This window comes from Sorex araneus, chromosome X, assembly GCF_027595985.1.
Source record: "Sorex araneus isolate mSorAra2 chromosome X, mSorAra2.pri, whole genome shotgun sequence".
Lineage (NCBI taxonomy): Eukaryota > Metazoa > Chordata > Mammalia > Eulipotyphla > Soricidae > Sorex > Sorex araneus.
Window position 1 is genome coordinate 333,392,740 of NC_073313.1, and position 22,148 is coordinate 333,414,887.

The window sequence follows — 22,148 nt, forward strand, 5'->3', positions numbered from 1 at the left end:
CAGGAGGCGGGGAGGAGCCGCGCGCGGGGCGGGGCTGGAGGAGGAGCCGGGCCCGGGACCCGCTGGCCGGGGAGCCCCAGCGGCTCGCGCTGGGGCGCAGGCGGTGGCGGCGGCCGGTATGGGCGATGGGGGTACCGAGCGCGACCGCGGCGGGCACGGGAGCGTGCACCGCAGCGGAACGAGGGGGCACAGCGGGAGGGACTTTACCCGGACGTTGGTCTCCAGCCCCGCGGGCTCGGGGGAGAGCGGCGCGGACTGTGCGGCGCAGCGCGAAGTGCACGAGACCGACCACTGCCGCCGCATCCTGGTGCGAGGTAAGAGGCGCCGCGGGGGTCCCCCGACCGCCGCGACTCGGCTTGCGGCCGCCTGCACCTCCCGCTGGCGCTCCCCACACTCACGCTTTCAGCTTCCGTCAGTCATTCATTCCGCGGAGCTTATTTATTCCCAGAGCCTATTGTGTGCTGGACACCGAGCTGAGTGCGGGGGACAAAGCGGCCACTACTAGTGAAGAGATGGGCATTTCCCTGCCTCGCGCTCGGCAGTCGCTTAGCCCAGACGCGTCTCAGGCGGTTACTGTGGCGGGGACAGGCATGGGCGTGCGGGCTCCGGGACTCCGGGGCCCCTATTAGTCCCTCGCGGTTGGTGCGCAAAAAAGCGTCGGGGTTCCTGGCCGCGCCAAGGAAGTGGAGGGACCCGCTTCGGTACCCACGGGCTAGGGATTGAGGCGGGGGTGCAGGGGTGGATTCAGCGGGCTCACGTGCCCCCGCCGGTCCCCTTGGGCCGTCCCCATTGTTTCGCCCTCCCGGGGTGGCCGCCGCCCGAGCGCACTCGCTCAGTTCCCACCAGGGCCCTGTCTTCTCGCTCGGCAGCGCGGCCTTCCCCCGGCCTGGCCTTCCACGCTCCTCCCCGCAGCCTGGTCCTTCGCCCTCAGCTTTCTCTCGGCCACTTCTCTCCAACCCGCTGCCCGCTCGGCTCCTGCCCGCGCCCCTGGACTGCGCCCGCGCCTTTCCCCCACCCCACCCCCATCCAAACGCTGCCAGGCGGAGGGTCGCTGGGCCCCCAAATCCCCGCGCCGGGCTGAGAAAGGCAATTTCAGTGTGCCCCTAAACCAGAGCTACGTTCCCGCAGTCATCCCGAACCTGGGGACTGCGACCCGGAAACCAGCGCCGGAGTCTCGGCCGCGGCCTGTGTTTATGCCGTGTCTCCAGCCTCCAGCACGCAGCCGACAGACCCCCTCCATGAACGGACCCGCGTCGGCCTCAGCCCTGGGAAAAGGAACTGCCAGGCCCGGGCTTGAAGAGCCCGGGGTGTGTGGGAAATGGGGCTCCCCCACCCGCAGACTCGATCTCCGGGATCTGGTCCAGTATGGTTGGCCCTGGCATCGCCAGCTGGACGCTGTTGGAGCATGGAGTAGCCCAGGATGAAGGTCTTCATGAGGCAGAAATCCGGGTGTGGAGGAGATGGCCGTGGGCCCCTCAGTCTAGGCCGTTGCCAGTCCGGGGATGAGGGTCCCCAGTAGGAATCACAGCCTCCACCTGAGGTAAATCATACACACCCTTAGACTGTGGGTGTCCTGGGTGCATTAGCAATCAGGTGGGAATTCAGGAAGGGAAATAACAGGGCTCCCAGAAAAGGAGATCAGACCCCTAAGCTTGCATACTCCCTGATTAAAGGATCGCAAGACCATACTTGTGACATTCACTACCTGTCACCCCTCTTTCTGCCCAGGCACTTGTGAATTCTCTGTCCTGCCCTCTACCACTCTGCACTATGACAAGTACATATTGCTTGCAGATACCGGTAAATGCAAAGGGACAGCCTCCTAGGAAGTCAGTCAAATCTCACCCTCCACGAGGTGGTGCGGAGGGAGGGACCCCTCAGCCTGGTCACTCCAACTCCTTGTCAGGAGGTGCATTTACAGATGGAGTGGACCACAATCATTGATTCAGTGCTCAGGGACTCTGTACTCAAGGATCATTCCTAGCGGTGCTTAGGGGACCACATGAAGTGTTGGGGAGCAAACCATAATCAGTTGCATGCAAGGAAGGTGCCTTACCTGCTGTACTATCTCTCTGGCCCTGGGAGGTGCATTTTTATACATGCAACATGGTTTTCTTTGTACTATATAATTAAAAGTATTGGAACTTAAGCAGGAAAATACATTGCACCCAAAAGAAAGAAAGGGCAGGGGCCAGAGTGATAGTACAGCGGATAAAGCGTTAGCCTTGCAAGCGCCCAACCCATATGATCCTCTGAGCAATGCCAGGAGTAATTCCTGAGTGCAGAGCAGGAGTAACCTCTGAGCATCACCAGGTATGACAAAAAAAAGAAAGAAAGAGAAAGAAAGAAAGAAAGAAAGAAAGAAAGAAAGAAAGAAAGAAAGAAAGAAAGAAAGAAAGAAAGAAAGAAAGAGAGAGAGAGAGAAGGGAGGGAGGGAGAGAGGGAGGGAGGAAGGAAGGAAGGAAGGAAGGAAGGAAGGAAGGAAGGAAGGAAGGAAGGAAGGAAGGAAGGAAGGAAGGAAGGAAGGAAGGAAGGAAAAATTCTTCAACCTCTCTGCCCATTCTCATTTCAACTTGGGCAGGTTACTAAGAGACTAAGAAACCTGGGGTGTCATTCTTCAAGAATTCCTCCTAGTCTGAGTTACCCATATGCCTCCCTGTCACTGGGAGGTAGAGATTAACAAATGGGAGATCTCACACTGACACCAAGGCTGTACGCCTTGGTTCCAGGACACCTTCAGCCCAGGTGCATTTTACCCTTGATCTGAAGACACATTCTCCCAAAGGCCCTTGGAGGAAACATTTTGGAAAAGATAAAGAGTAGCATTGCCTTCACATCAGTCAGGCTGCTGGTGGAGTGAGGATTCTGGGGGAAAGCCCTCCACCTCCCACCCACGGCTTCTTTCTATCTCGTTCCAAGATGCACTTGCTCCTCTGATGGTCTAACCCCAGGGTCACAGTTCTGTTGGGGATGTCCCAGGCACGGGGCAGTAAGAGGAAAGCATGGGTGCTAGAATCAAGCAAAGTTGTTTTGAAGAGTGGCCTTGAAGCCCTTTATGTTAAAATGGTTTCTTTCTTCTCTGTGCTTCAGTTTCCTCATGTATACACATGAACCCATTGTGCTCACTTTGCAATGCTGCACTACCGGGCAGAAAGCATGTCTATAAACTGCAGATAGTGCAGGAGAGATAAGGCACTTGCTTTGTAAGCCATTGACCCAGCACCACCATGGAATGATCCCTGAGTGCTGAGACAGGAGCAATATGTGGTTGGTCCAAACCTCCCCTACTTAGCCCTCAAAAAAAAAAAAAAAACATTAAAATGCCCAGCAGTGTCTCTATAGAGTATTCTTGGACTGAAAAAGGGGTGCTGGTAGGTGAGGCTGTGGACCTCCTTCCCCAACTCATGACCCCCTCACCCCATGGGCCCCTTTGTAGCTTGCACCCAGAGACTGAACCTGTCAGGCATGTGAGAGACCCAGGGGCCTAAAATGGTGGATAAGAATAGGGTCAGCATCACCTCCCCCAACCCTCTTCCAAGAACCCGCTCTCAACCTATCCCTCCAGCTTCTGGCTGCCGCTAGGGAGTGCCAGGCTCTGAGCCAGGGAGGGACCTTGCTTCGTCCCCAGCCTCAAAATGGAGGTGCCTGGTGTGGCACACAAGGACAGACAATCTCCCACATCCCCCGTGCCACTGGGGCTCACCACAGACACGCTGCCCAGCGCAGGGCATCAAGTCAAGCCTTCCAACAGAACTGGACAGTCCGATCAGGGCCTGGCGACTGGTTCCTCCCCACCAACGGCTTTGCAGCGGCGCCCAGTCATACCGGCCTCTCTGCGGAACCCTGGGATCAGTCCCCCAGTTGGAAAAGTGGGACAGCCCCGACCCCAATCTGTAGTCTGGCACTCAGCGTGGTGGAGCGGATTTCCTAAATCCCGGAGCGGAGGATGGGCGTCTTCGAGCATCCCCTAACCCAGTGAACTTTCGTAAATTTCAGCCTGACTCCGGTCCCTGCTCTCCCGGAGCGACCCTTTTCGGATTGTAGGTCTCAAAACCCCATTCAGGCCCCACCGCAGTGCCGGGGACTCTGCACCGCTGCCGCCTAGCTCGGGGTGGTCGAGGCGTCAAGCGCGCTCCAGAGGGGCGAGTCCAGCCATACTCGCTAGAAGCCTGGCCCCGCGCCGTCCAGTCTGTCCCGAGCAGGAGGACAGGATATCTGCGCCAGGCCTGGCTCGAGGAGTGGCTGTGGTCCCCAGCGGCCTCTGGCCTCATTGGAGAGCTCAGTGCGGGGCCGCGGAGCCGGGGGGCTGGGAGAATAGACTGGGAATGAGGCCCCTGGGTCGATCGGGCGAATAATTCCTGAGGCGGGAGGCAGCTCCGTAGCACCTCTGAGAACCTGGGGGGCAGAATTGAGCCGAGTAAGTACCTCCAGAGCAGCATAAGCACGTCAAGGTGGCCGGCGACCCCTACTGCCGCAGAACTCCGGCTTCCTGGGCGAGAGCTGGGAGCCTGCGCCAACCCGCCCCCGCTCCACATCTCCGTTTAGCGGACTTGAATTTCCAGCAGCTACTTGCACGGGACTCCTAACCCCTCACACTTCACCCCAAAGTCGAAGTAGAGCCAAGGGGAGTTGTTTTGAGGAGGACCTGGGTTGCTGAGCAGAGTATTTGTATCAAACTGAGCTCTGGATTGTTGAGTCTTGGTTTGTGGGCCCTCCGCTGACAACGAATTTATCGCCTACATATCCGATTCTGTAAATAGAGGCAATAATCCAGGACCAGCTTCCCAGGGAGCAGTTGTAAGATTCCTCCCCCCACTCCTCCCCCCCCCCCACACTCCTTGCAGTGCAACTCAGGTTGGAGGCATTCAAGGCCAGTGCCTTGCCCACGATACTCTCTCTAACCCATGCACTTTGTTGTTTTTATTTATATTTCATATCTTAATTTTGGGACTTATAAAAATGTTGGTTTTCTTCAGTTTGATTTATTTCATATTTAATTTTTTCCCTTTTGCTTTGATTTTTCCAGGGGGACCCTTTATTCTCATCTGCTGTCTATGGGGACACTCTCATTTTGGCTTTTCCCTCTTATTTTCTCTTTCCACTACAAATACACACACACACACACACACACACACGAAAGGAGACTGATGACCAAATATGTCCTCTAGTTGATGTGCCTGTACAGTTTTCACTTGCAGAGAACAATGAAGAGAGACACTTAATGGCTGGTTCCTTTCTCACATAATTTCTGCCCCCACCCCCCCTCCACCCCCCCCATGGTTGCTTGGATCACAGAACTCATTTGTACCTCCATCTGCACATGGCATGCATCAGATCTTCCAGGAACCCTCACCCCACCCCTTCCTCACAATACCCCCCCCCCCCCCCCCCGCAACCCTCGCTGGCCAGGGATGCACAGTCCTGGCCCGGGTCGGTTGGCACCAAGTAGATTTGAACCAGAGCCCTTTGCACACCTATTCTGGGGAAAGCATATGTAGGTGCTGTTGACTCTATACCCGTTTCTTTGCCGACTGCATACAGAGGCTATAAAGCTAACAAAGTGGGATATGATGTACATGAGTTTTGCCTATTTTCTGTTCGCATCATATAAAATGAAGCAAATAGACTCCCCTTCAAAAGCAGAAAACTAGTTACAGGCATTGCTTCCTGCCCACCAGATGCTAAACCCAGAGGTGGGGGTTTCCCCTTAGCAACTCTCTCATTTTGGCTGGTGGGGTGCCTGGGTGGCATCAGACACAGAAAGGGGTGGCAGTGCCAGGGAAGCAATGTGGATGGCAATGTGGTGGAACTGGAAAGATGGAGGGCTTTGGTGGATTGTGGGGGGGGGGGGGGTGAACAACTCCAAATTATAGGTCTAGTGGCCTGCAGAGGCCCCTCAAGGGGCATCTGTCCTCTGTCCCCTCAATACCTTGATGTTGGCCTGCCCCCTCTTTAGTTCCACACACATTGGTGAGCATCTACTCACTGCCTGACCCTTCTTGCCAGGCTTCCGGCTCTCAGCTTCCCACCCAAAAACAGACTCTGGCTTGTAGATACAAGTTCTTGATCTGATCCACTTCTGTAGCTGACCCTAGGTGGCAAGGACCAACCATCAAGCTCTGAGGTCAAGGAAAGTTCATATCCAGACCCAGAGTCTTTTTAAAAATGATTTTGTTTACCATGATTTACAATACTGTTTAATGACAGGATTTCTTTCATACCATGTCCCAACACCGAATCCTGTACCCAAGTGCCCGCCTCTCTCAGTCCATCCCATTCCCCCAACCCCATTCCCTCAGCAGTGCTTAAGACCCAGAGTCTTTTGTTTTTGCTTTCTAGCCACACCCAGATGTTCTCATGGCTCAGTGTTCAGGGATCACCCCTGGCTGGGCTTGGGGAACCAAATGGGGTGCTGGGGATCAAACTCCAGTTGGGCCCTGTGTCAGGCAAACACCCTACCTTACTGTCACTTTCACTGCCCTGCCCCCTCCAGACCCAGATTCTACTGACCCTGGGGGAGCTAAGAAGGAACTGTCACTGCTCACCGAATCTACACTCTCTCTCAATCTAGCAAACACTAGGCACTTAATAAATACTGGTTGAATGAATGAAAGGTGACAAAACCGTAATGTTGAAGGCCTTTCACTATGTAGAGGGTCTGCAGTGCCCGCAAAAGGGTCTCGCTTTTCATATGACCATAGCGTTCCTTATGTGAGCTAGTAATGGTCCCAGAAAATAGACCGGCTCTGGATAGGATCCCTCACGGGGCCTGGTTCCTGAACCACCACGGTGGAGTCATCCCAAGCCCCTAGCTGGAGGAGCCCCCAACACTCCAGGGCGTGGTTCCAAAATTAGAAACAAGGGGGCTGGAGCGATAGCACAGCGGGTAGGGCGTTTGCCTTGCACGTGGTGGACCCGGGTTCGATTCCCAGCATCCCATATGGTCCCCTGAGCACCGCCAGGAGTGATTCCTGAGTGCAGAGCCAGGAGTAACCCCTGTGCGTCGCCAGGTGTGACCCAAAAACCAAGAAAAAAAAAACCAAAATTAGAAACAAAACAACAGAATAGTTGCTAAAGTACAAAGTGGACTTTATCATACATATATGGCTATGGAATTTTGTGCACTCCACAACCTTCGGGATCCCTCGAATACGGAACGTTCAAGAAACCTCCGATGCGGTTCTCTTACTGGGAACAGAAGCCAACACCGCCACAGCGGACCAGGAGAGTCGGCGCGCACGGCCGAGCTGAGCCGTGCCGCTCGCAGGGCGCGCGCCGGGCGCTGGGTCTCCCCGCTCCGGACGACTGCTTGGCGCGAAGCTTCACCCTCAAAACCAGCCCGGGAAAGGGGTGGGGGGGTGGAGAGAAATAAATAGATCAATCTACACCCTTCCCCCAGCCGGGTCACGCCTCCAGTCCCTGCTGCAGTTGAAAGGACTCAGCGATTGAAGTCATTCTTTGTTCGCGGTTTGCGTCTCCTGCGCTCAACGCGTCCACCGCCCAGCTGCTGGGACCAGGGTCTGGCGGGGTGGAAGACCCACTGGCGAAATACGCAAGTACTTAAAGGTTTAAATTAAGAAAGAAATACTCACTCAAGGTTTTAAGGGGAAAAAATTTAAAAAACTAAACTCGGAAGCAGCCAGGGGGGCACAGAAATAACCCGCGATCTCAGCGGAGCGTCCTTCCTGGAGATTCACTCACGCTCGGATACAAATATTGACAAAAGAGCAATCCTGTTCCGGAGCTGGTTTGCAATTTACCTTTATTTTCTTTCTTTAAAAAAATAAAAGAAAAGAAAAACGGGAGGAGGAGGCACGGATTTTTTTTTTTCAGAACAATTATTTCGCTTTAGTTGAGAAGAACTGAATTCCCCTAAATCCCGCTTAATTTTCTGTAATGCAAATTCTAAGAAATGAGCCCCACCCCGAGCACGATGGGTCTTTCACACTTGTTTGGGTGTTTTGGTGGGATAAATTCCTAGCGACAAGGATTATCTGCTTCCGTGGGTTAATGCACTCATTTAAAAAAAAATGTTTAATTTTGAAATGTCATTAATTCATATGATTAATAAAGCAGTATATTAGCAGTAGTTGTTTAAAATACACAGTAAAAAAATCTTCATTTGTGTCTGCCGTCTGCCAACTCCCTCCCACTCCAAAGCAGTAAGTTTTGCCGTTTTTCTAGAATTTCTAGCACATTCTTTCATGTAACTTTTATGCTATGTAAATCAGTGCAGCGCTAGGGACAGCTTTTTTCTCTTTTATCTTGTATTCATATAGGGACAACTTGCAGTTTTCACTTATCAATATATCTTGGGATATAAAGAAATTCCTACAAGCGTGGAGGCCAAGCTTGGAGGACAGCCAGGACCTAGCAGTGCTGGGAAGATTCTCCCACCCCTACCCAAGGGGTAAATAAGATCTCAGTTGTTTTTGTCCGTTGTTGTGGGGCCACTCCCAGGCTGCTCAGGGCTCAGTCCAGGCTCTGAGTTCAGGGATCACTCCTGGGGAATTGCTGGGGAACCATAAGTAGTGGTGGGGATCAAACCTGGGTCATTTGTGTGCAAGGCAAGTGCTCTACCCTCTGCCCCATCACTCTGGTCCCAGAACTCAGTGGGTTTGTTTTTGTTTGTCTGTTTGTTTTACAATACATAATGTTCCACTAATATATACTGCACAGACCACGATGTATCTTATGTAATCTATGGTAAACAGTTAGTTTTATCCCTCAACACTATATTAATGCCACTATAAACTTTTTCCTTGGTCCTTTCCACATGAACAGGCATATCTGTCACAAAAGTTATTAAAAGTGGGTTAGTGGGGCAAAGAACATCTCTTTGTAATTCCAAAGATAATATTTAAGTAACCTCCATTCTGTGGCACCCAACACCTAAACAAAACTAAAAAGGCAATGACAGTGCCCATTTATCCAATTCTCAAAATCTTGCCATCATAGTTTATATACAATATCTTTTTTTTTTCTTTTTGGGTCACACCCAGCGATGCTCAGGGGTTACTCCTGGCTTTGCACTCAGGAATTGCTCCTGGCAGTGCTTGGGGGACCATATGGGATGCTGGGGATCAAACCCAGGTCGACCGCGTGCAAGACAAACGCCCTACCCGCTGTGCTATCGCTCCGGCCCCTATATACAATATCTTGATCAATAGGTCAAACTATTCTTTGGAGGAGCTGGGGAGGGATGGTTAGCAACTTAGGCTCCCACCTTTTCACTCTCCCCACATTGGACATTATGTATGTTTTAAATCTTTACCAATCTCGTATGTGATAAGTGAGACATTTTTGGCAATTGATTTTTTTTTTAATTTTTGGGCCAAGCCTGACTAACTCCTGGCTCTGTGCTCAGGTATCACTCCTGGTGGGGCTCAGAGAACCATATGGGGTTCTGAGGTTTGAACCCAGATCAGTACACAGCAGTGTGCATGGTAAGTGCTCTATCCACTGTATTATTTTTCCCACCCTGTCTCAGCAATTGAAAAATAATAATAATATTATTATTATTATTGAAGTTGAGCAAACTTTCATGTTTACTGGCCAGTTGTATTTCTTCTGCTATCTTTTATGAATTACTATTCTTTGACAATTTTAAATTTTCAAATATTCCTTTCCTTCTTGATTTGTACAATCCCTGTATTATGGGGAGTAGCCCACCATCTTTAGTATGTGTTGCAATTCTTTTTTTTTTTTAAACTTTAAATATTTCATTTCTTTATTTTAAATAGTGTGCAATTCTTTGAGTTTACAACTTGTCATTTATTTCTATATCTATTTTGAGGCCACACCCCATAGTGCTCAGGGCTTACTCTGGCTCTGTGCTCAGGGGTCACTCCTGGCAGGGCTCAAGGTACCATGTGGTATGCCAAGAATCAAACTAGGGTTGACCATGTGCAAAGCTTGCTTTGTACTATCTCTTAACCCTTTTGCTATCTCTCTGGCCCTACACTTTGTCTTTTAATTGATCTTTTGTTTACTGAAGTAAAAAAAATCTATAAAAAATTAATGTTTTGGTATATCAGGTGGGAGTAAAAGGCTCAGTAGGATATAGCTCAACAGATAGTTGTATGCCTGGAAGCACTAGATTTGATTCCAGCATCGCAAAACAGTGGGGGAGGTAGAAATCTCTTTATTTCCCCTATGTAATTCACCTATATCCCAAGATGCATACATAGATGGGTTTGTTTGGTTTTTTTGCTTTTTATGGCTCACACCTAGCGATGCACAGGGGCCACTCCTGGCTTTGCACTCAGGAATCACTCCTAGCGGTGCTCAGGGGACCATATGGGATGCTGGGAATCGAACCTGGGTCAGCCGCATGCAAGGCAAATGCCCTACCTGTTGTGCTATAGCTCCAGCCCCGATGGTTTTATTTTTGCATGCTGTATGAAGTAAATTATTTTGGTCCAAATGTCATGTTTTTTAATGATCATGTCTTGTCGTAACCCCAAAATCCAAATAAAGAAGCATAAATAAAAATCAGTAACTTTTGTCAACTTTAATAATTGGTTGTGAAACAAATTACTGGGTTCTAAGAGTAAATTTCCAAAGACTCCAAGGTGGGGGTCTATCTGGAAAGTGCCAGGAGGGGCTGATATTTGGTCCTGATCATAGATACTATTATCAGATAGACAAAAGCTCCATATACCTAGAGTTCATCAACCCAAGGGCAGCAGAGTAAGAGACATTACAGTTAGACCCAAGGGTTTTCATTTTTGGTTTGTGCACCACATCTGACTGTACTCAGGGATCTGATAGATAGTGCTCGGGGTCTCTATGGAATTCTGGGGATTGAATCCAGGCCAGCCACATGCAAGGCAAGCATCCTCCCACTATACTTTCTCTCCGGCTCCAACCCAGTCCCTAGTTTTACATTTATTAATTGTCTCTCTCACTCTAGTACAAAGTCATCTGTAACAGGAAGCTTGTTAATTTTGTTCATTTTCATAGCCTAGACCTAGAATAGTATTTGGAATATAATAGGTACTTATTAAATATATGCCATATGGTTAAATATAGATGTTTACATTTATTTACATAAATGGGATAATACTATACATGTTCTATAACTTACTTTCTTTAACTTAAGGTTAATTCACATATATATGCTCATTCTGTTTAATTGCTACATAATATTTTGTATTAAAAATGAATAGTTTAGGAGCTGGAGTGATAGCACAGGGGGTAGGGCATTTGCCTTGCACGCAGCCGACCCGGGTTCTATTCCCAGCATCCCATATGGTCCCCTGAGCACCACCAGGGGTGATTCCTGAGTTCAGAGCCAGGAGTGACCCCTGTGCATCGCCGGGTGTGACCCAAAAAGAAAAAAAATGAATAGTTTGGGGCAGGAATGATACTACAGCGGGTTGTATATTTGACTTGCACGTAGCTGACCCAGGTTCGACCCCCAGGATTCGGTATGGTCCCCTGGGCACTGCCAGGACAGATTCCTCAGTGCAGAGCCAGGAGTAACCCTGAGCACCACCAAATGTGATCTCAAAAGCAGAGAGAGAGAGAGAGAGAGAGAGAGAGAGAGAATAGTTTCAGTACAGTATAATGTATCAAGCCATTTCTCTTGTGAGGTACATTAAGGATGCTTTCAATTTTCAACATTTTGAACAATATTGTGAGCAAGTTGCCACATACAAACATTGGAGTACATGAACCTGTGTTTTTCTGAATCAGAAAAATACTAAAATATAATTACTGGGGGGCTGGAGTGATAGCACAGCAGGTAGGGCATTTGCCTTGCACGAGGCTGACCAGAGTTCGATTCCCAGCATCCCATATGGTCCCCCGAGCACCGCCAGGAGTAATTCCTGAGTGCAAAGCCAGGAGTAACCCCTAAGCATCACCGGGTGTGACCCAAAAAGCAATATATATGTATACACATATACATATACATATATATGTATATATATATATATACACACACACACACATATATATATAATTACTGGAACAAAAGTTTCGTCCATCTTTAGTCCTGAGCAATGCAGTCTTAAAGGATCTAACAATCTGGGTACTACAACCATAAACAGGGATATGGACAGTGTGGCTTTCCGTCTGGGGTGTCATTGTCTTAGTAATCATCCAATAATGCCCTTCCAGTCTTACTGAGGTAAATGATTATCTGATGCTGCTTGAACTTGCATTATCCTGATTACTAGCAGCTGTGCTCATCTTTTCAGACGTTTCCCGACCATTTGGGTATCTTTTTCTGTAAATGACCCAGAGAAATTACTTGATTATTTTTTCTATGAGATGATTCATTTCTCTTGATTTGTTTATAATTGCATTTTATATACTCTAGATATAATCTGTGTCACTTTTTTTTAAGCTATACAGAAAATTTTATTTAGAATAGAAAACAAGTTGCATTTTAAAATACAAAGGTTATATGTTAAGAGATACATAAATAGATTATTATTTTTTATTATTTTAGTCTTTCTTTCTGGACAATTTGGTTAACAATGCCTCTACTAAGCACAGACACTATGGTTTTTAGGGAGTCTGACGAGCAGAAACAAACAATGTGGTTCTCAGTTTCAAGGTATTTGCTTTTAAGAAAAGGTAGAAATTTATTTTTATTTATTTATTTTTTTAAATTTTAAATATTTTATTTTCATAAAAGTAGTTCACAATAGTTCATTACAGATAATATTCAAGCACCAATCCCACCACTGAGGACCTTACCACCACAATAAGAGGTAAGGGAGTGAGGGTTGTTGTATTTAATTCTGGAGCCATTTAAGCCTGAATGTAAGAGAATACAAGCAAGTATGTTAGAAACCAAACAAATGTGTGATATTTTTGATAAGTAAGTGAGATAGAGTATAAGAAGTCATGCAGCCGCAAATGCGGCCTCCTGATCCATGAAATTTTGTGGCGCTCTCTTCCGGGAGTTTTAATTTATCGTCTCTGAGTCTTGGTGATTGATGAGATTACATGGCATGGGGAGCAGTTTGTCAGTGTGACTGCCAAGCTACTGGAAAACTAGGAGCTGGGAGGAGGATGCCCAGTCCTGACTCAAGTGGGCTTGGAGATCTCAGCCATGGGTTCCCACGTAGAACAGGTAGAAATTTAACTAAGTTTAAATACTTAAAAGACTTAAGAAAAACATGATTATTATTTGACATTGCAATGACTTCACTTACAAATTATCTACATGGAGAGTTATTCAATAAATGAAAAGAAGCTCAGAGGTTCATGGAGTTTGGAATGGATAAAGGTACTGGGCCAGTAGGTGTTGAAGGTCAAAAAAAAATTTATATGGACAGGAAGTGGGGAAAAAATCACAGAAAAATCTAGCAACCTCATCTCTGTCTGTGTCACTTTTTTAAAGTATTTATTGTCTATGGTTTGCCTTCTATTCAATTTATGGTGTGAGATAGTAATTTATGGTATGAGATAGAGAACTAACTTAGTTTTATTCCAAACAAATAATTTCTGGCCACTTATCTACCCAACCCCACTTATTGGCTAGATGAGGTTTCTTCTGGCTAGAATGATTTATCATAGATTGCATTACTGTATAAATACAAGTATATGTAGTCTTTATTCCATTGTTTTTCAATATTTTATCAGAATAGCATCTTCACCAAGTCTTTTATGTTCATGTTCCACTTATTTAATATTTACCATATCACTGTATCACTGTATCACTATCACTGTCGTCCCATTGCTCATCGATTTGGTTGAGCGATTACTAGTAACATCTCCATTCATCCTTGTCACGTTCAGGGTCAGGGGAATGAGGCCCATTATTGTTACTGTTTTTGGCATATCAAATATACCACGAGTAGCTTGGCAGGCTCTGCCATGCGAGATTCTGCCAATATTTAACATAATACATTTTAAAATTAAATACCTACTTTAGGCTTATTCTAAGCATATGCAATCAGATTAAATGTTTTTCTAGTAGATTAAAATAAGTGCATAATTTTTGAAATGACACATGTTTACTGATGTACCATTTAAAATCATCTTACAGGACCCAAATAGATAGTACAGTGGATTAAAGCTCTTGCCTTACATGGAGCTGACTTGGTTCAATCCCCAGCACCCTATATAGTCCCTCCCAAGGAGTGGACCCTAAGCTCAGAGCCTGGAGTAACCCCTGACAATAACTGGGTGTAACCTCCCAAAACCCAAAAATTTATCTTACAGAGACTGAGAATATAGCTTAAGTCGGAGAGCACATACCTTGCATGTTCGAAGCCCAGGTTGGATTCCTCTGAGTAGCTCCAGGGTAATGAAGGGTGTGACTCAAGTGGCCCCAAGCTTCACTGGAAATGGACACACAGAGACACAAAATCATCTTACAAACCAAGAGTAGAACATAAACACTTTGGGGAAATACTTTATTATTTGCACTAAAGGTTTTGTCCATTTTTATAGTGCCGTATAATTATACCTTTATAATGTACTGCTTATTATTGTACATTTCTTATTTTTAATGATTCTAGACTAAAAAGAAGTTGTAAAAATAACACATCCAGGTCTCGTGTGTCCACCCATCATTAATTTCTCGCCATCGTGATATCTTACACATTATCAAAGTCAGGAAGTTGAGAGTGGAGAACTAGCTCAATAGGCTAAGCAAATGCTCACATGCAGGAGGCCCCAGTCCTAACCCTAGCACCATGTGGTCCCCCTCAACATTGTCATGTGACTTGTTATGTCAATCAACAGTTGTTCCTTTCTACTGCTGGGCAGTATCCCCACAGATGTCAAGACTCTTTTGATTTGGGTAAATTTTTTTTTTTTAAATTTTACTGAATCACTGTGAGATAGTTACAAGCTTTCATGTTTGGGTTACAATCCCACAATGATCAAACATCCATCCCTCCACCAGTGCACATTCCCCACAACCAATATCCCAGGTATACCCTCCCTTCCCCGCCCTCCTCCTGCCTCTATGGCAAAATGTTTTATTACACATAAAACTGTCTTGTGTGTTCATGTAAACTTTTTTTTTGCTTTTTGGGTCACACCCGGCGATGCACAGGGGTTACTCCTGGCTCTGCACTCAGGAATTACCCTGGAGGTGCTCAGGGGACCATATGGGATGCTGAGAATCGAACCTGGGTCGGCCGCGTGCAAGGCAAATGCCCTACCCGTTGTGCTATTGCTCCAGGCCCTCATGTAAACTTTTTGATGGGGACCTCAGGTTACATTTCTCTTTAGTACCCAAGAGTGTAGTCACTAGTATCCACAGAAAATACATGTTTAACTCTTAAAGAAACTGTCAAGGGGCCAGAGAGATAATATAGGGATTAAGGTGCTTGCCTTGTATACAGGCCAGCCTGGATTTGATCCCTGACACAGCATATGGTTCCCTGAACATCACCACATCACCATGAGTAAAGAGCCAAGTATAATCCCTGAGCACCGCCAGTGTGACCCAAAAACCAAAGAGAGAGAGAGAGAGAGAGAGAGAGAGAGAGAGAGAGAGAGAGAGAGAGAGAGAGAGAGAGGGAGAGAGAGAGAGAGAGAGAAACTGCCAAACTTTCTTCCAAATTGGTTGCATCATCTGTCATTTACTTGCAATGAATGAAAGATCTGGTATCACCATGTTGCCATTGGCCTTAGGCATTTACAGTAGTTTTTATTTTTGCTGTACTTGTAGGTGTTTTTCGTGGTTCTAATGTGCCTTCTGCACTGATAAGACACATTTGCTATCTGACAAGTGGGCCGTGGTGAGCCATACCAGCTGTGCACTTTTGAAAAAGAAAAAAAGTGCATGGTTTTATCTCAGTGATGAGCACAGGCTCAGGACTTCGGGTGGACTCCTAGAAACTTTCTGAGAGGGTGTGACCCTCTTCCCCCACACCCACCAGCCCCCCTCCAGTCCCATACTTCAAGGCCTGTAACAACACGTGAATATTGCATAAACGTTCTGAGACTGGTGGACTGGAGGATTCCCGCTAAGCAGTTGGAAGTGTGAGATTTGATCCAAAAGGGCCAGTCTCCAGGGAATCACAAATCCTGTCCTGCCCCTGGGGAACGCAGGAAGTTTTAGTGAGGGACGCTTGTCACCAAGACCTATGGTTGGCACCAACACTTGAGGTCAGAGCCCACAACGATCTGGCATGTTCTGCCCAGTGCCCTCGAAAGATCTGCCTGGTGGTGGATAGAAGGCCCCCTCTGAGCAATAGTCACGCCCACCTTCTGCCCAGAGCGACATTGTGACCAGGAGTTAAGCGCCAGGAGCCTCTGAGGAGCTTGAGCGCACCCTGGAGGCCTGAGTGGGAACTGTTCCTGTTTCCGATCAGGGGCGGGCCGGCGGGGGCGTGGCTCAGCTGAGCACAGGCCTCTCAAGTGCCTGGTTCCATCCAGGATCCAGAGAAGTATCATCTGGTGGAAGATTTGAAAGCACGGTCTCAGGCTCACCCTCTAGGGTTGCACAGGGATTCCAAAGCAGGGCCATCAGTCCTGTGACTCACAGGCTGTCCACCCCAAAGTCAGCTCTCTTCCTGCATCTCCCCAGCACTGATGGACCCGTCCAGAAGCATGCATTTCTACCCCAGACTGAACCCTCTTTTTTACAACCTATCAATGAGTCGTGAGGAAATACGTAAAAGGGGTTTTGAGAAAGTAAGATAAGGGTATTTCTAGAGTTATTTTTTCCCCCAAGATTTTTTAATTGAATCACTGTGAGATAGACCCTTACAAAGTTGCTCATGATTAGGTCTCAGTCATACAGTGCTACAACACTCATCCCTCCACCAGTGTACATTTCCCAGCACCAGTGTCCCCAGGTTCCCTCATACCCTCCACCTGCCACCCCCAGCGTGCCTCCATGACAGGCACTTCTCTCTCTTTTTCTCTCTCTCTCTCTCCTTCCCTCCCTTCCTCCCTACCTCCCTCTCTCTGTCCCTCTCTCTCTCTGCTCTCTTTCTCTCTCTCTCTCTCTCGCTCTTTCTCTCTCCATTTCTAGAGTTTATTAAATACAGTATGACCTCCAATATATATATTTTTTTGCTTTTTGGATCACACCCGGTGATGCTCAGGGGTTAAGTCCTGGCTCTGCACTCAGGAATTACTCCTGGCGGTGCTCAGGGGACCCTATGGGATGCTGGGGATTGAACCCAGGTCAGCCGCATGCAAGTCAAATGCCCTACCCAATGAAATATCACTCCAGCCCCTGACCTCCAATAATTTACTTAAAATTTTTGGCCTGTACAATGGGGATTAGAGCTCCAACGTCATCAGACATTAGGATGATTAAGGTGCTTCAAACTGTGCCGTCCTGGAGCAAGCGCAGAGGGGTCAGTTACTAGCCCTAGGGTGTGAGTAGCCAGACACCCAGACACCTGGCCCTGTCACCATGGTGGGTACAGTTGGGACTCATGCTGTGGAAGGCACCTTGATCAGGGTGCTTGGGCAGAGCTGCTTTGAGAGAGTAGGGTCTGTGGACATTGTTCTTCCCTGCAGTGGTAAATCAGTGTTCTTTTTGCTTTGCTGTTGTTGATACACGCCCTGGGGTTGTAAGTAGTACAGGACACTGTGCTGCCAACTGCCATGCTCTTACGGCTCACACAAAACACTCTAGTCACTGAGCCTCAACATGTGTGGCCCCAGTATGGATCATCTTTGCCTAGTAGTTAGAGATGATGTATGGTGTGTGTGTGTGTGTGTGTGTGTGTGTGTGTGTGTGTGTGTGTGTGTGTGTGTGTGGTATCAGGGATAGAGCCCACATGCAAAGCAAGTGCTCTGCCTGACCCACATCCACAGCCAGCATAATGCATAAGATTTTGTTGTTGTCGTTGGTTTGGGGGTCGCACCTGGTGGTGCTCAGGGCTTAATCCTGGCTCAGCACAGAGATAACTCCTGGTGGGCTCAGGGAAACAGATGGGGTTTGATGCTGGGAATCAAACCTAGGTTGGCTGCATGAAAGGCAAATGCCCTACCTGCTGTACTATTTTTCTGGCCCCAGGATAACATAGAGTTTTGAATACTTGGTTGCTGTTACTGAGTTCTTTTTTTTTTTTTTGCTTTTTGGGTCACACCCAGCGATGCTCAGGCGTTACTCCTGGCTTTGCACTCAGAAATTACTCCTGGCAGTGCTTGGGGGACCATATGGGATGCCGGGGATCGAACCCGGGTCGGCCGCGTGCAAGGCAAACGCCCTACCCGCTGTGCTATCGCTCCGGCCCCTGTTACTGAGTTCTTGAGGTGGGAATATCTGGTTCTTGTAATCAAACTCATGTATACAAGGCAAGTGTTCTGCTGCTAAGATGTGTCCCCAGACCTTGTTTTAAGTCGTTTCTAGAGTTTGGAGTTGGCCCATGAAGGGCATTGATTCAGGGCCCAGGACTGTGACACTGCAGTTCAGAGCTAGGTATGTGGGGAGTGGTAGACGCTCCCCATTAGGAGGCACCCAGCAACTGTACATGATGGCAGTGGTTCTCAGATACCTCTTTGGAACTCTAGACTGTCCTCTACCCCCATACCAGCTGGCCCGTGAACCAGGAGGGTCTGTGGGCAGTGTTGACTCATGCATACATGAGCAAGCACCACACACCCCCTTGCTGCATCAGATGATTAAGAAAGACTCAGAGAAAGGTGAGCGACTTGTCAGAAGTCACAGAGCCATACAGAGACTGGAGGCTTTTCCATTAGCTCACACTGCCTCCTAAGAAGAGGCTTGTTGGTAGCCTGAGAACTAACCCACTTCCCTTCATGGTCCTTACAGATGCCAAAGGGACCATCCGGGAAATTGTCCTGCCGAAGGGCCTGGACCTGGACCGGCCCAAGCGGACCCGCACCTCCTTCACTGCGGAGCAGCTGTACCGCCTGGAGCTGGAGTTCCAGCGCTGTCAGTACGTGGTGGGCCGTGAGCGCACCGAGCTCGCCCGCCAGCTGAACCTCTCCGAGACTCAGGTGAGCGTGTAGGGCTCCTGGGGATTCCATGGGGTGTACAGTCCTGTGTAGAAGTTGAGCCAGGCATGGGGAAATGCTTCAGCGGTAGATAAAGTAGAACACACCAGTATAGAACTGAGGGCGGTGGGCAAATGCCAAAGCAGGGAGAGGTGGGTTCTGTATTCATCAGATATTTTAGATGGGATACTGGAAGAAAGAGAGAGGGAAAGAGAGAGAGAGAGAGAGAGAGAGAGAGAGAGAGAGAGAGAGAGAGAGAGAGAGAGAGAGGAGGAGGAGGACTTCTCAAGGTGCAGGCAGTGGGGAATGGGGTGCCCGTGTGGGAACTGACTGCTGGGAGGGGTGGAGAGAGGCAGGCTTTGCTGGGGACATACATTCAATGGGGAGAGGGGAGAGATACCAAATTCCTAAGGATTTCACATTCCCCATTCTGGGCCTTTTATACCCCCATCACCTTCTTTTCTTCCAGTATGCCCCAACCTCTGCTAGAGAGAGGTCAGAGCACCCCCTTTCACCCTGGAGGGGGTCTGCGTCTTCCCAATAGTATGCTTCAGCCCAAGGAAAGCTTTGTCCAACTTATGCTGGGAGAAGGGCCAAGGCAGATACAGCCTCAGTAACTGAGCTCGGGGCTCAGCCCTGTTCTACTGAGTTTCACACTTGTTGACTCACGAATTCTCTGCCACACCCTCAAAGAGCTTCCCCAGCGTTTTCCCATTTTCTGAGGAAAGGTTATGCCCAGGACCGCTGAGCTAATGTGTTCCAGAGGATCTGGACAGCAGTGTCCACCACAGCCCTGGATCTGCCCAAGGATGACTTGGAGCCTAAGTGAGCTCCAGTCGCCTTGAGTCTCCTTGTGGGGTGGTGGAGGCCTTGGGGAGGGGGGTGGGGAGAGGAACTGATGGGAACATTACCAACAGCCCCACCCCCACCCCAGCAAGCAAGGTGCTGAAGGGCAGAGGAGGGAAGGAGACTGCCCAGAGGCCTGAGATTCCCAGGAAAGTGCAGGGGGGGTGGGAGAGGGCACCCCTTAGAGAGGCCCTGGCGCCCACTGAACTAAGTCCTGGCTGGGCTGGCCCTGGGGCAGCTGCTGTCCTGCAGGCCTGAGCCATCTCCTGGGATCTGTTTCCTCAGCTGTCCCTGCAGAACGTCCCCAGACAACCCAGCAGTGGCCCCCAGCAGCTGAGTCCTTGCTGGCCCCAGGAGAGGGGCCTGCCCTGATGTCTAGGCATACATAGCGGCACCCCTCCATATCAGCCCCTCCTTTGTGTCTGCTCCGCCTACTTCTTTTTTTTTTTTTTTTTTGCTTTTTGGGTCACACCCAGTGATGCTCAGGGGTCACTCCTGGCTCTGTACTCAGGAATTACCTCTGGCCATGCTCAGGGGACCACATGGGATGCTGGGAATCGAACCCGGGTCGGTCGCATGCAAGGCAAACCCCCTACCCGCTGTGCTAGGGCACCACCTACATCAAGGTTATGGCTCCCCAAGGCCCTCAAGTCTCTGCGGGGGGCCTGGTGCAGGGAGCAGACGCTTGGACCGGTTTGTTCCGCCTTTCCAAGAGAGTACAGCCGGTCCGTCCTCTGAGGCTTGGTCCGGAAAGGAGCTGCCCAGCCTCGGGGCGCTGCTGGACGGTTCAGCAGGACACTGGGCAGAGTAATTAGGGGGAATGGAACCAAAACAGCCAGTTCCCCCGGAGCCAGCTGCTGTGGGAAGGCTGCTCAAGGACAAATGATGGCCCTTGCTCTTGTGCCCCCTCACGCCACTCATGCTTGCCTGTACCCCCGTGTCCTTCCTCCGCCTTTATCCTCTCCTGTCCCCTCTCGCCTGCTGACCGCTCCACCCCACAGGTGAAGGTGTGGTTCCAGAACCGCCGCACCAAGCAGAAGAAAGACCAGAGCCGAGACCTGGAGAAGCGGGCATTGTCCTCGGCCACCAAGGCCTTCGCCACGTCCAGTATCCTGCGGCTGCTGGAGCCAGGGCGGCTGCTGTCCGTGCCCAGGGTCCCCAGCCTGCTGGCGCTGATCCCAGACCCACCCAGCCTGTCCTCCAGCCACACGGGCACCCCCGGGGGTGACCCCCGGAACTCCTCCCTGTGCCTCACCCCGATGCCCTCTGCCAAGGCGTCCCCTCCCCTGCCGCCCCTGCCGTCCACCCTCTGCCTGGCGGCTGCTCCACTCCTGGACCTGCCCAGTGGCTGCCGGCTCGGCTGCTCTGCCTTTGAGCCCTACAGCAGGCTGGAATGGAGAGAAGGCAGTCCCGGGGCAGCAGGAAAGCCAGCGCTTAAGTCCACCCTCCCGTGACACTGGGTCCCTGAGCACACCGTGCCCACTCCCTTCCCTGTCCCCCTGCCCCCCTAAGCAGGTTCCCAGAGGAGAGGTTGGTGGCCTGCACCCCCACGCCCCACCCCGGCCCCAGCTCAGAGACTTGCTGCCTGAGCCACTTACGGAACTAAAAGGAAGCAGTGACAAGAAGGGAAGCAAAGGGGTCCCCCCACCCCTAGTGCCCCAGCCCCGTAGTCCCCTCCTCACCCCCTGGGGAAGGACTAATGGTGGAGAGGCAGCAACTGGGACCAGGCTCATAGTTAGGGGTGACAGGGGTGGCCAAGCCCCCCAACTCCCTCTGGGTCAGAGCCGAACCATAGCTGTGCTTGGCCCCCCAGAGAGGGGCCCCTGCAGACTTGTTTCTAGCCGGAAGTACCTGAGGGCGGATAGGATATTCTCCCCAGAGGGCGAGGGGACTCCCAGCATCAGCGGGGATGCAGAGGAGCTCCCGCATAGAGGGGTCCCATCGCCAATGCTGCCCACAGAGCACTTCTCCAAGGCTCAGGGCAGGGCTTTAATTTTGTCCCCAGACGTCCCGGCCGATGTACTGCCAGAGGGAGAGCCAGTACAGGGGTGCAGGTTGGCATCCCTCTGACCCAGTTCAAATCCACGGCATCACTTCTGGGTCTCCGGCACCCCCAGGGGTCACTCGTGGGCACAGAACCAGGAGTAGCCCTGAGCACTGCCGGGTGTCACACCCCTCTCCACATAAATACATAAATAAATAAATAAATAAATAAATAAATAAATAAATAAATAAATAAAATTAAAATAAAATAGGAAGTTGCTGTCTGGAGCGAGTCTGGAGAGTTCCTTGGAGCTGGTACCCAGTTTCCCCTGACGCCCCATCTTGGGTAAGGCTGTCAGGTGAAGGCGAGAGGGACTGGGTGCCATTCCAGTAATTTCACCACCCTGAGATGTGCAGAA

At 49.7% G+C, this 22,148-nt stretch overlaps 1 protein-coding gene across 1 annotated transcript; it reads left to right on the top strand.

The window, feature by feature from the left end:
* The first annotated feature begins 118 nt into the window (after window positions 1-118).
* VAX2 (ventral anterior homeobox 2) lies at window positions 119-21,200 on the top strand. Its single transcript, XM_004609265.2, has 3 exons — window positions 119-314; window positions 18,716-18,903; window positions 20,748-21,200. The coding sequence occupies exons 1-3, from the start codon at window positions 119-121 to the stop codon at window positions 21,198-21,200; spliced, it is 837 nt and encodes a 278-aa protein (XP_004609322.2).
* The last annotated feature ends 948 nt before the right edge of the window (window positions 21,201-22,148 follow it).

Coding starts and splice junctions, on each gene's coding strand:
- VAX2 (XM_004609265.2), top strand. CDS start 119: ATGGGCGATGGGGGTACCGAGCGCGACCGCGGCGGGCACGGGAGCGTG. Junction 315..18,715: donor CCGCCGCATCCTGGTGCGAG/GTAAGAGGCGCC, acceptor TGGTCCTTACAG/ATGCCAAAGGGACCATCCGG. Junction 18,904..20,747: donor TGAACCTCTCCGAGACTCAG/GTGAGCGTGTAG, acceptor TCCACCCCACAG/GTGAAGGTGTGGTTCCAGAA.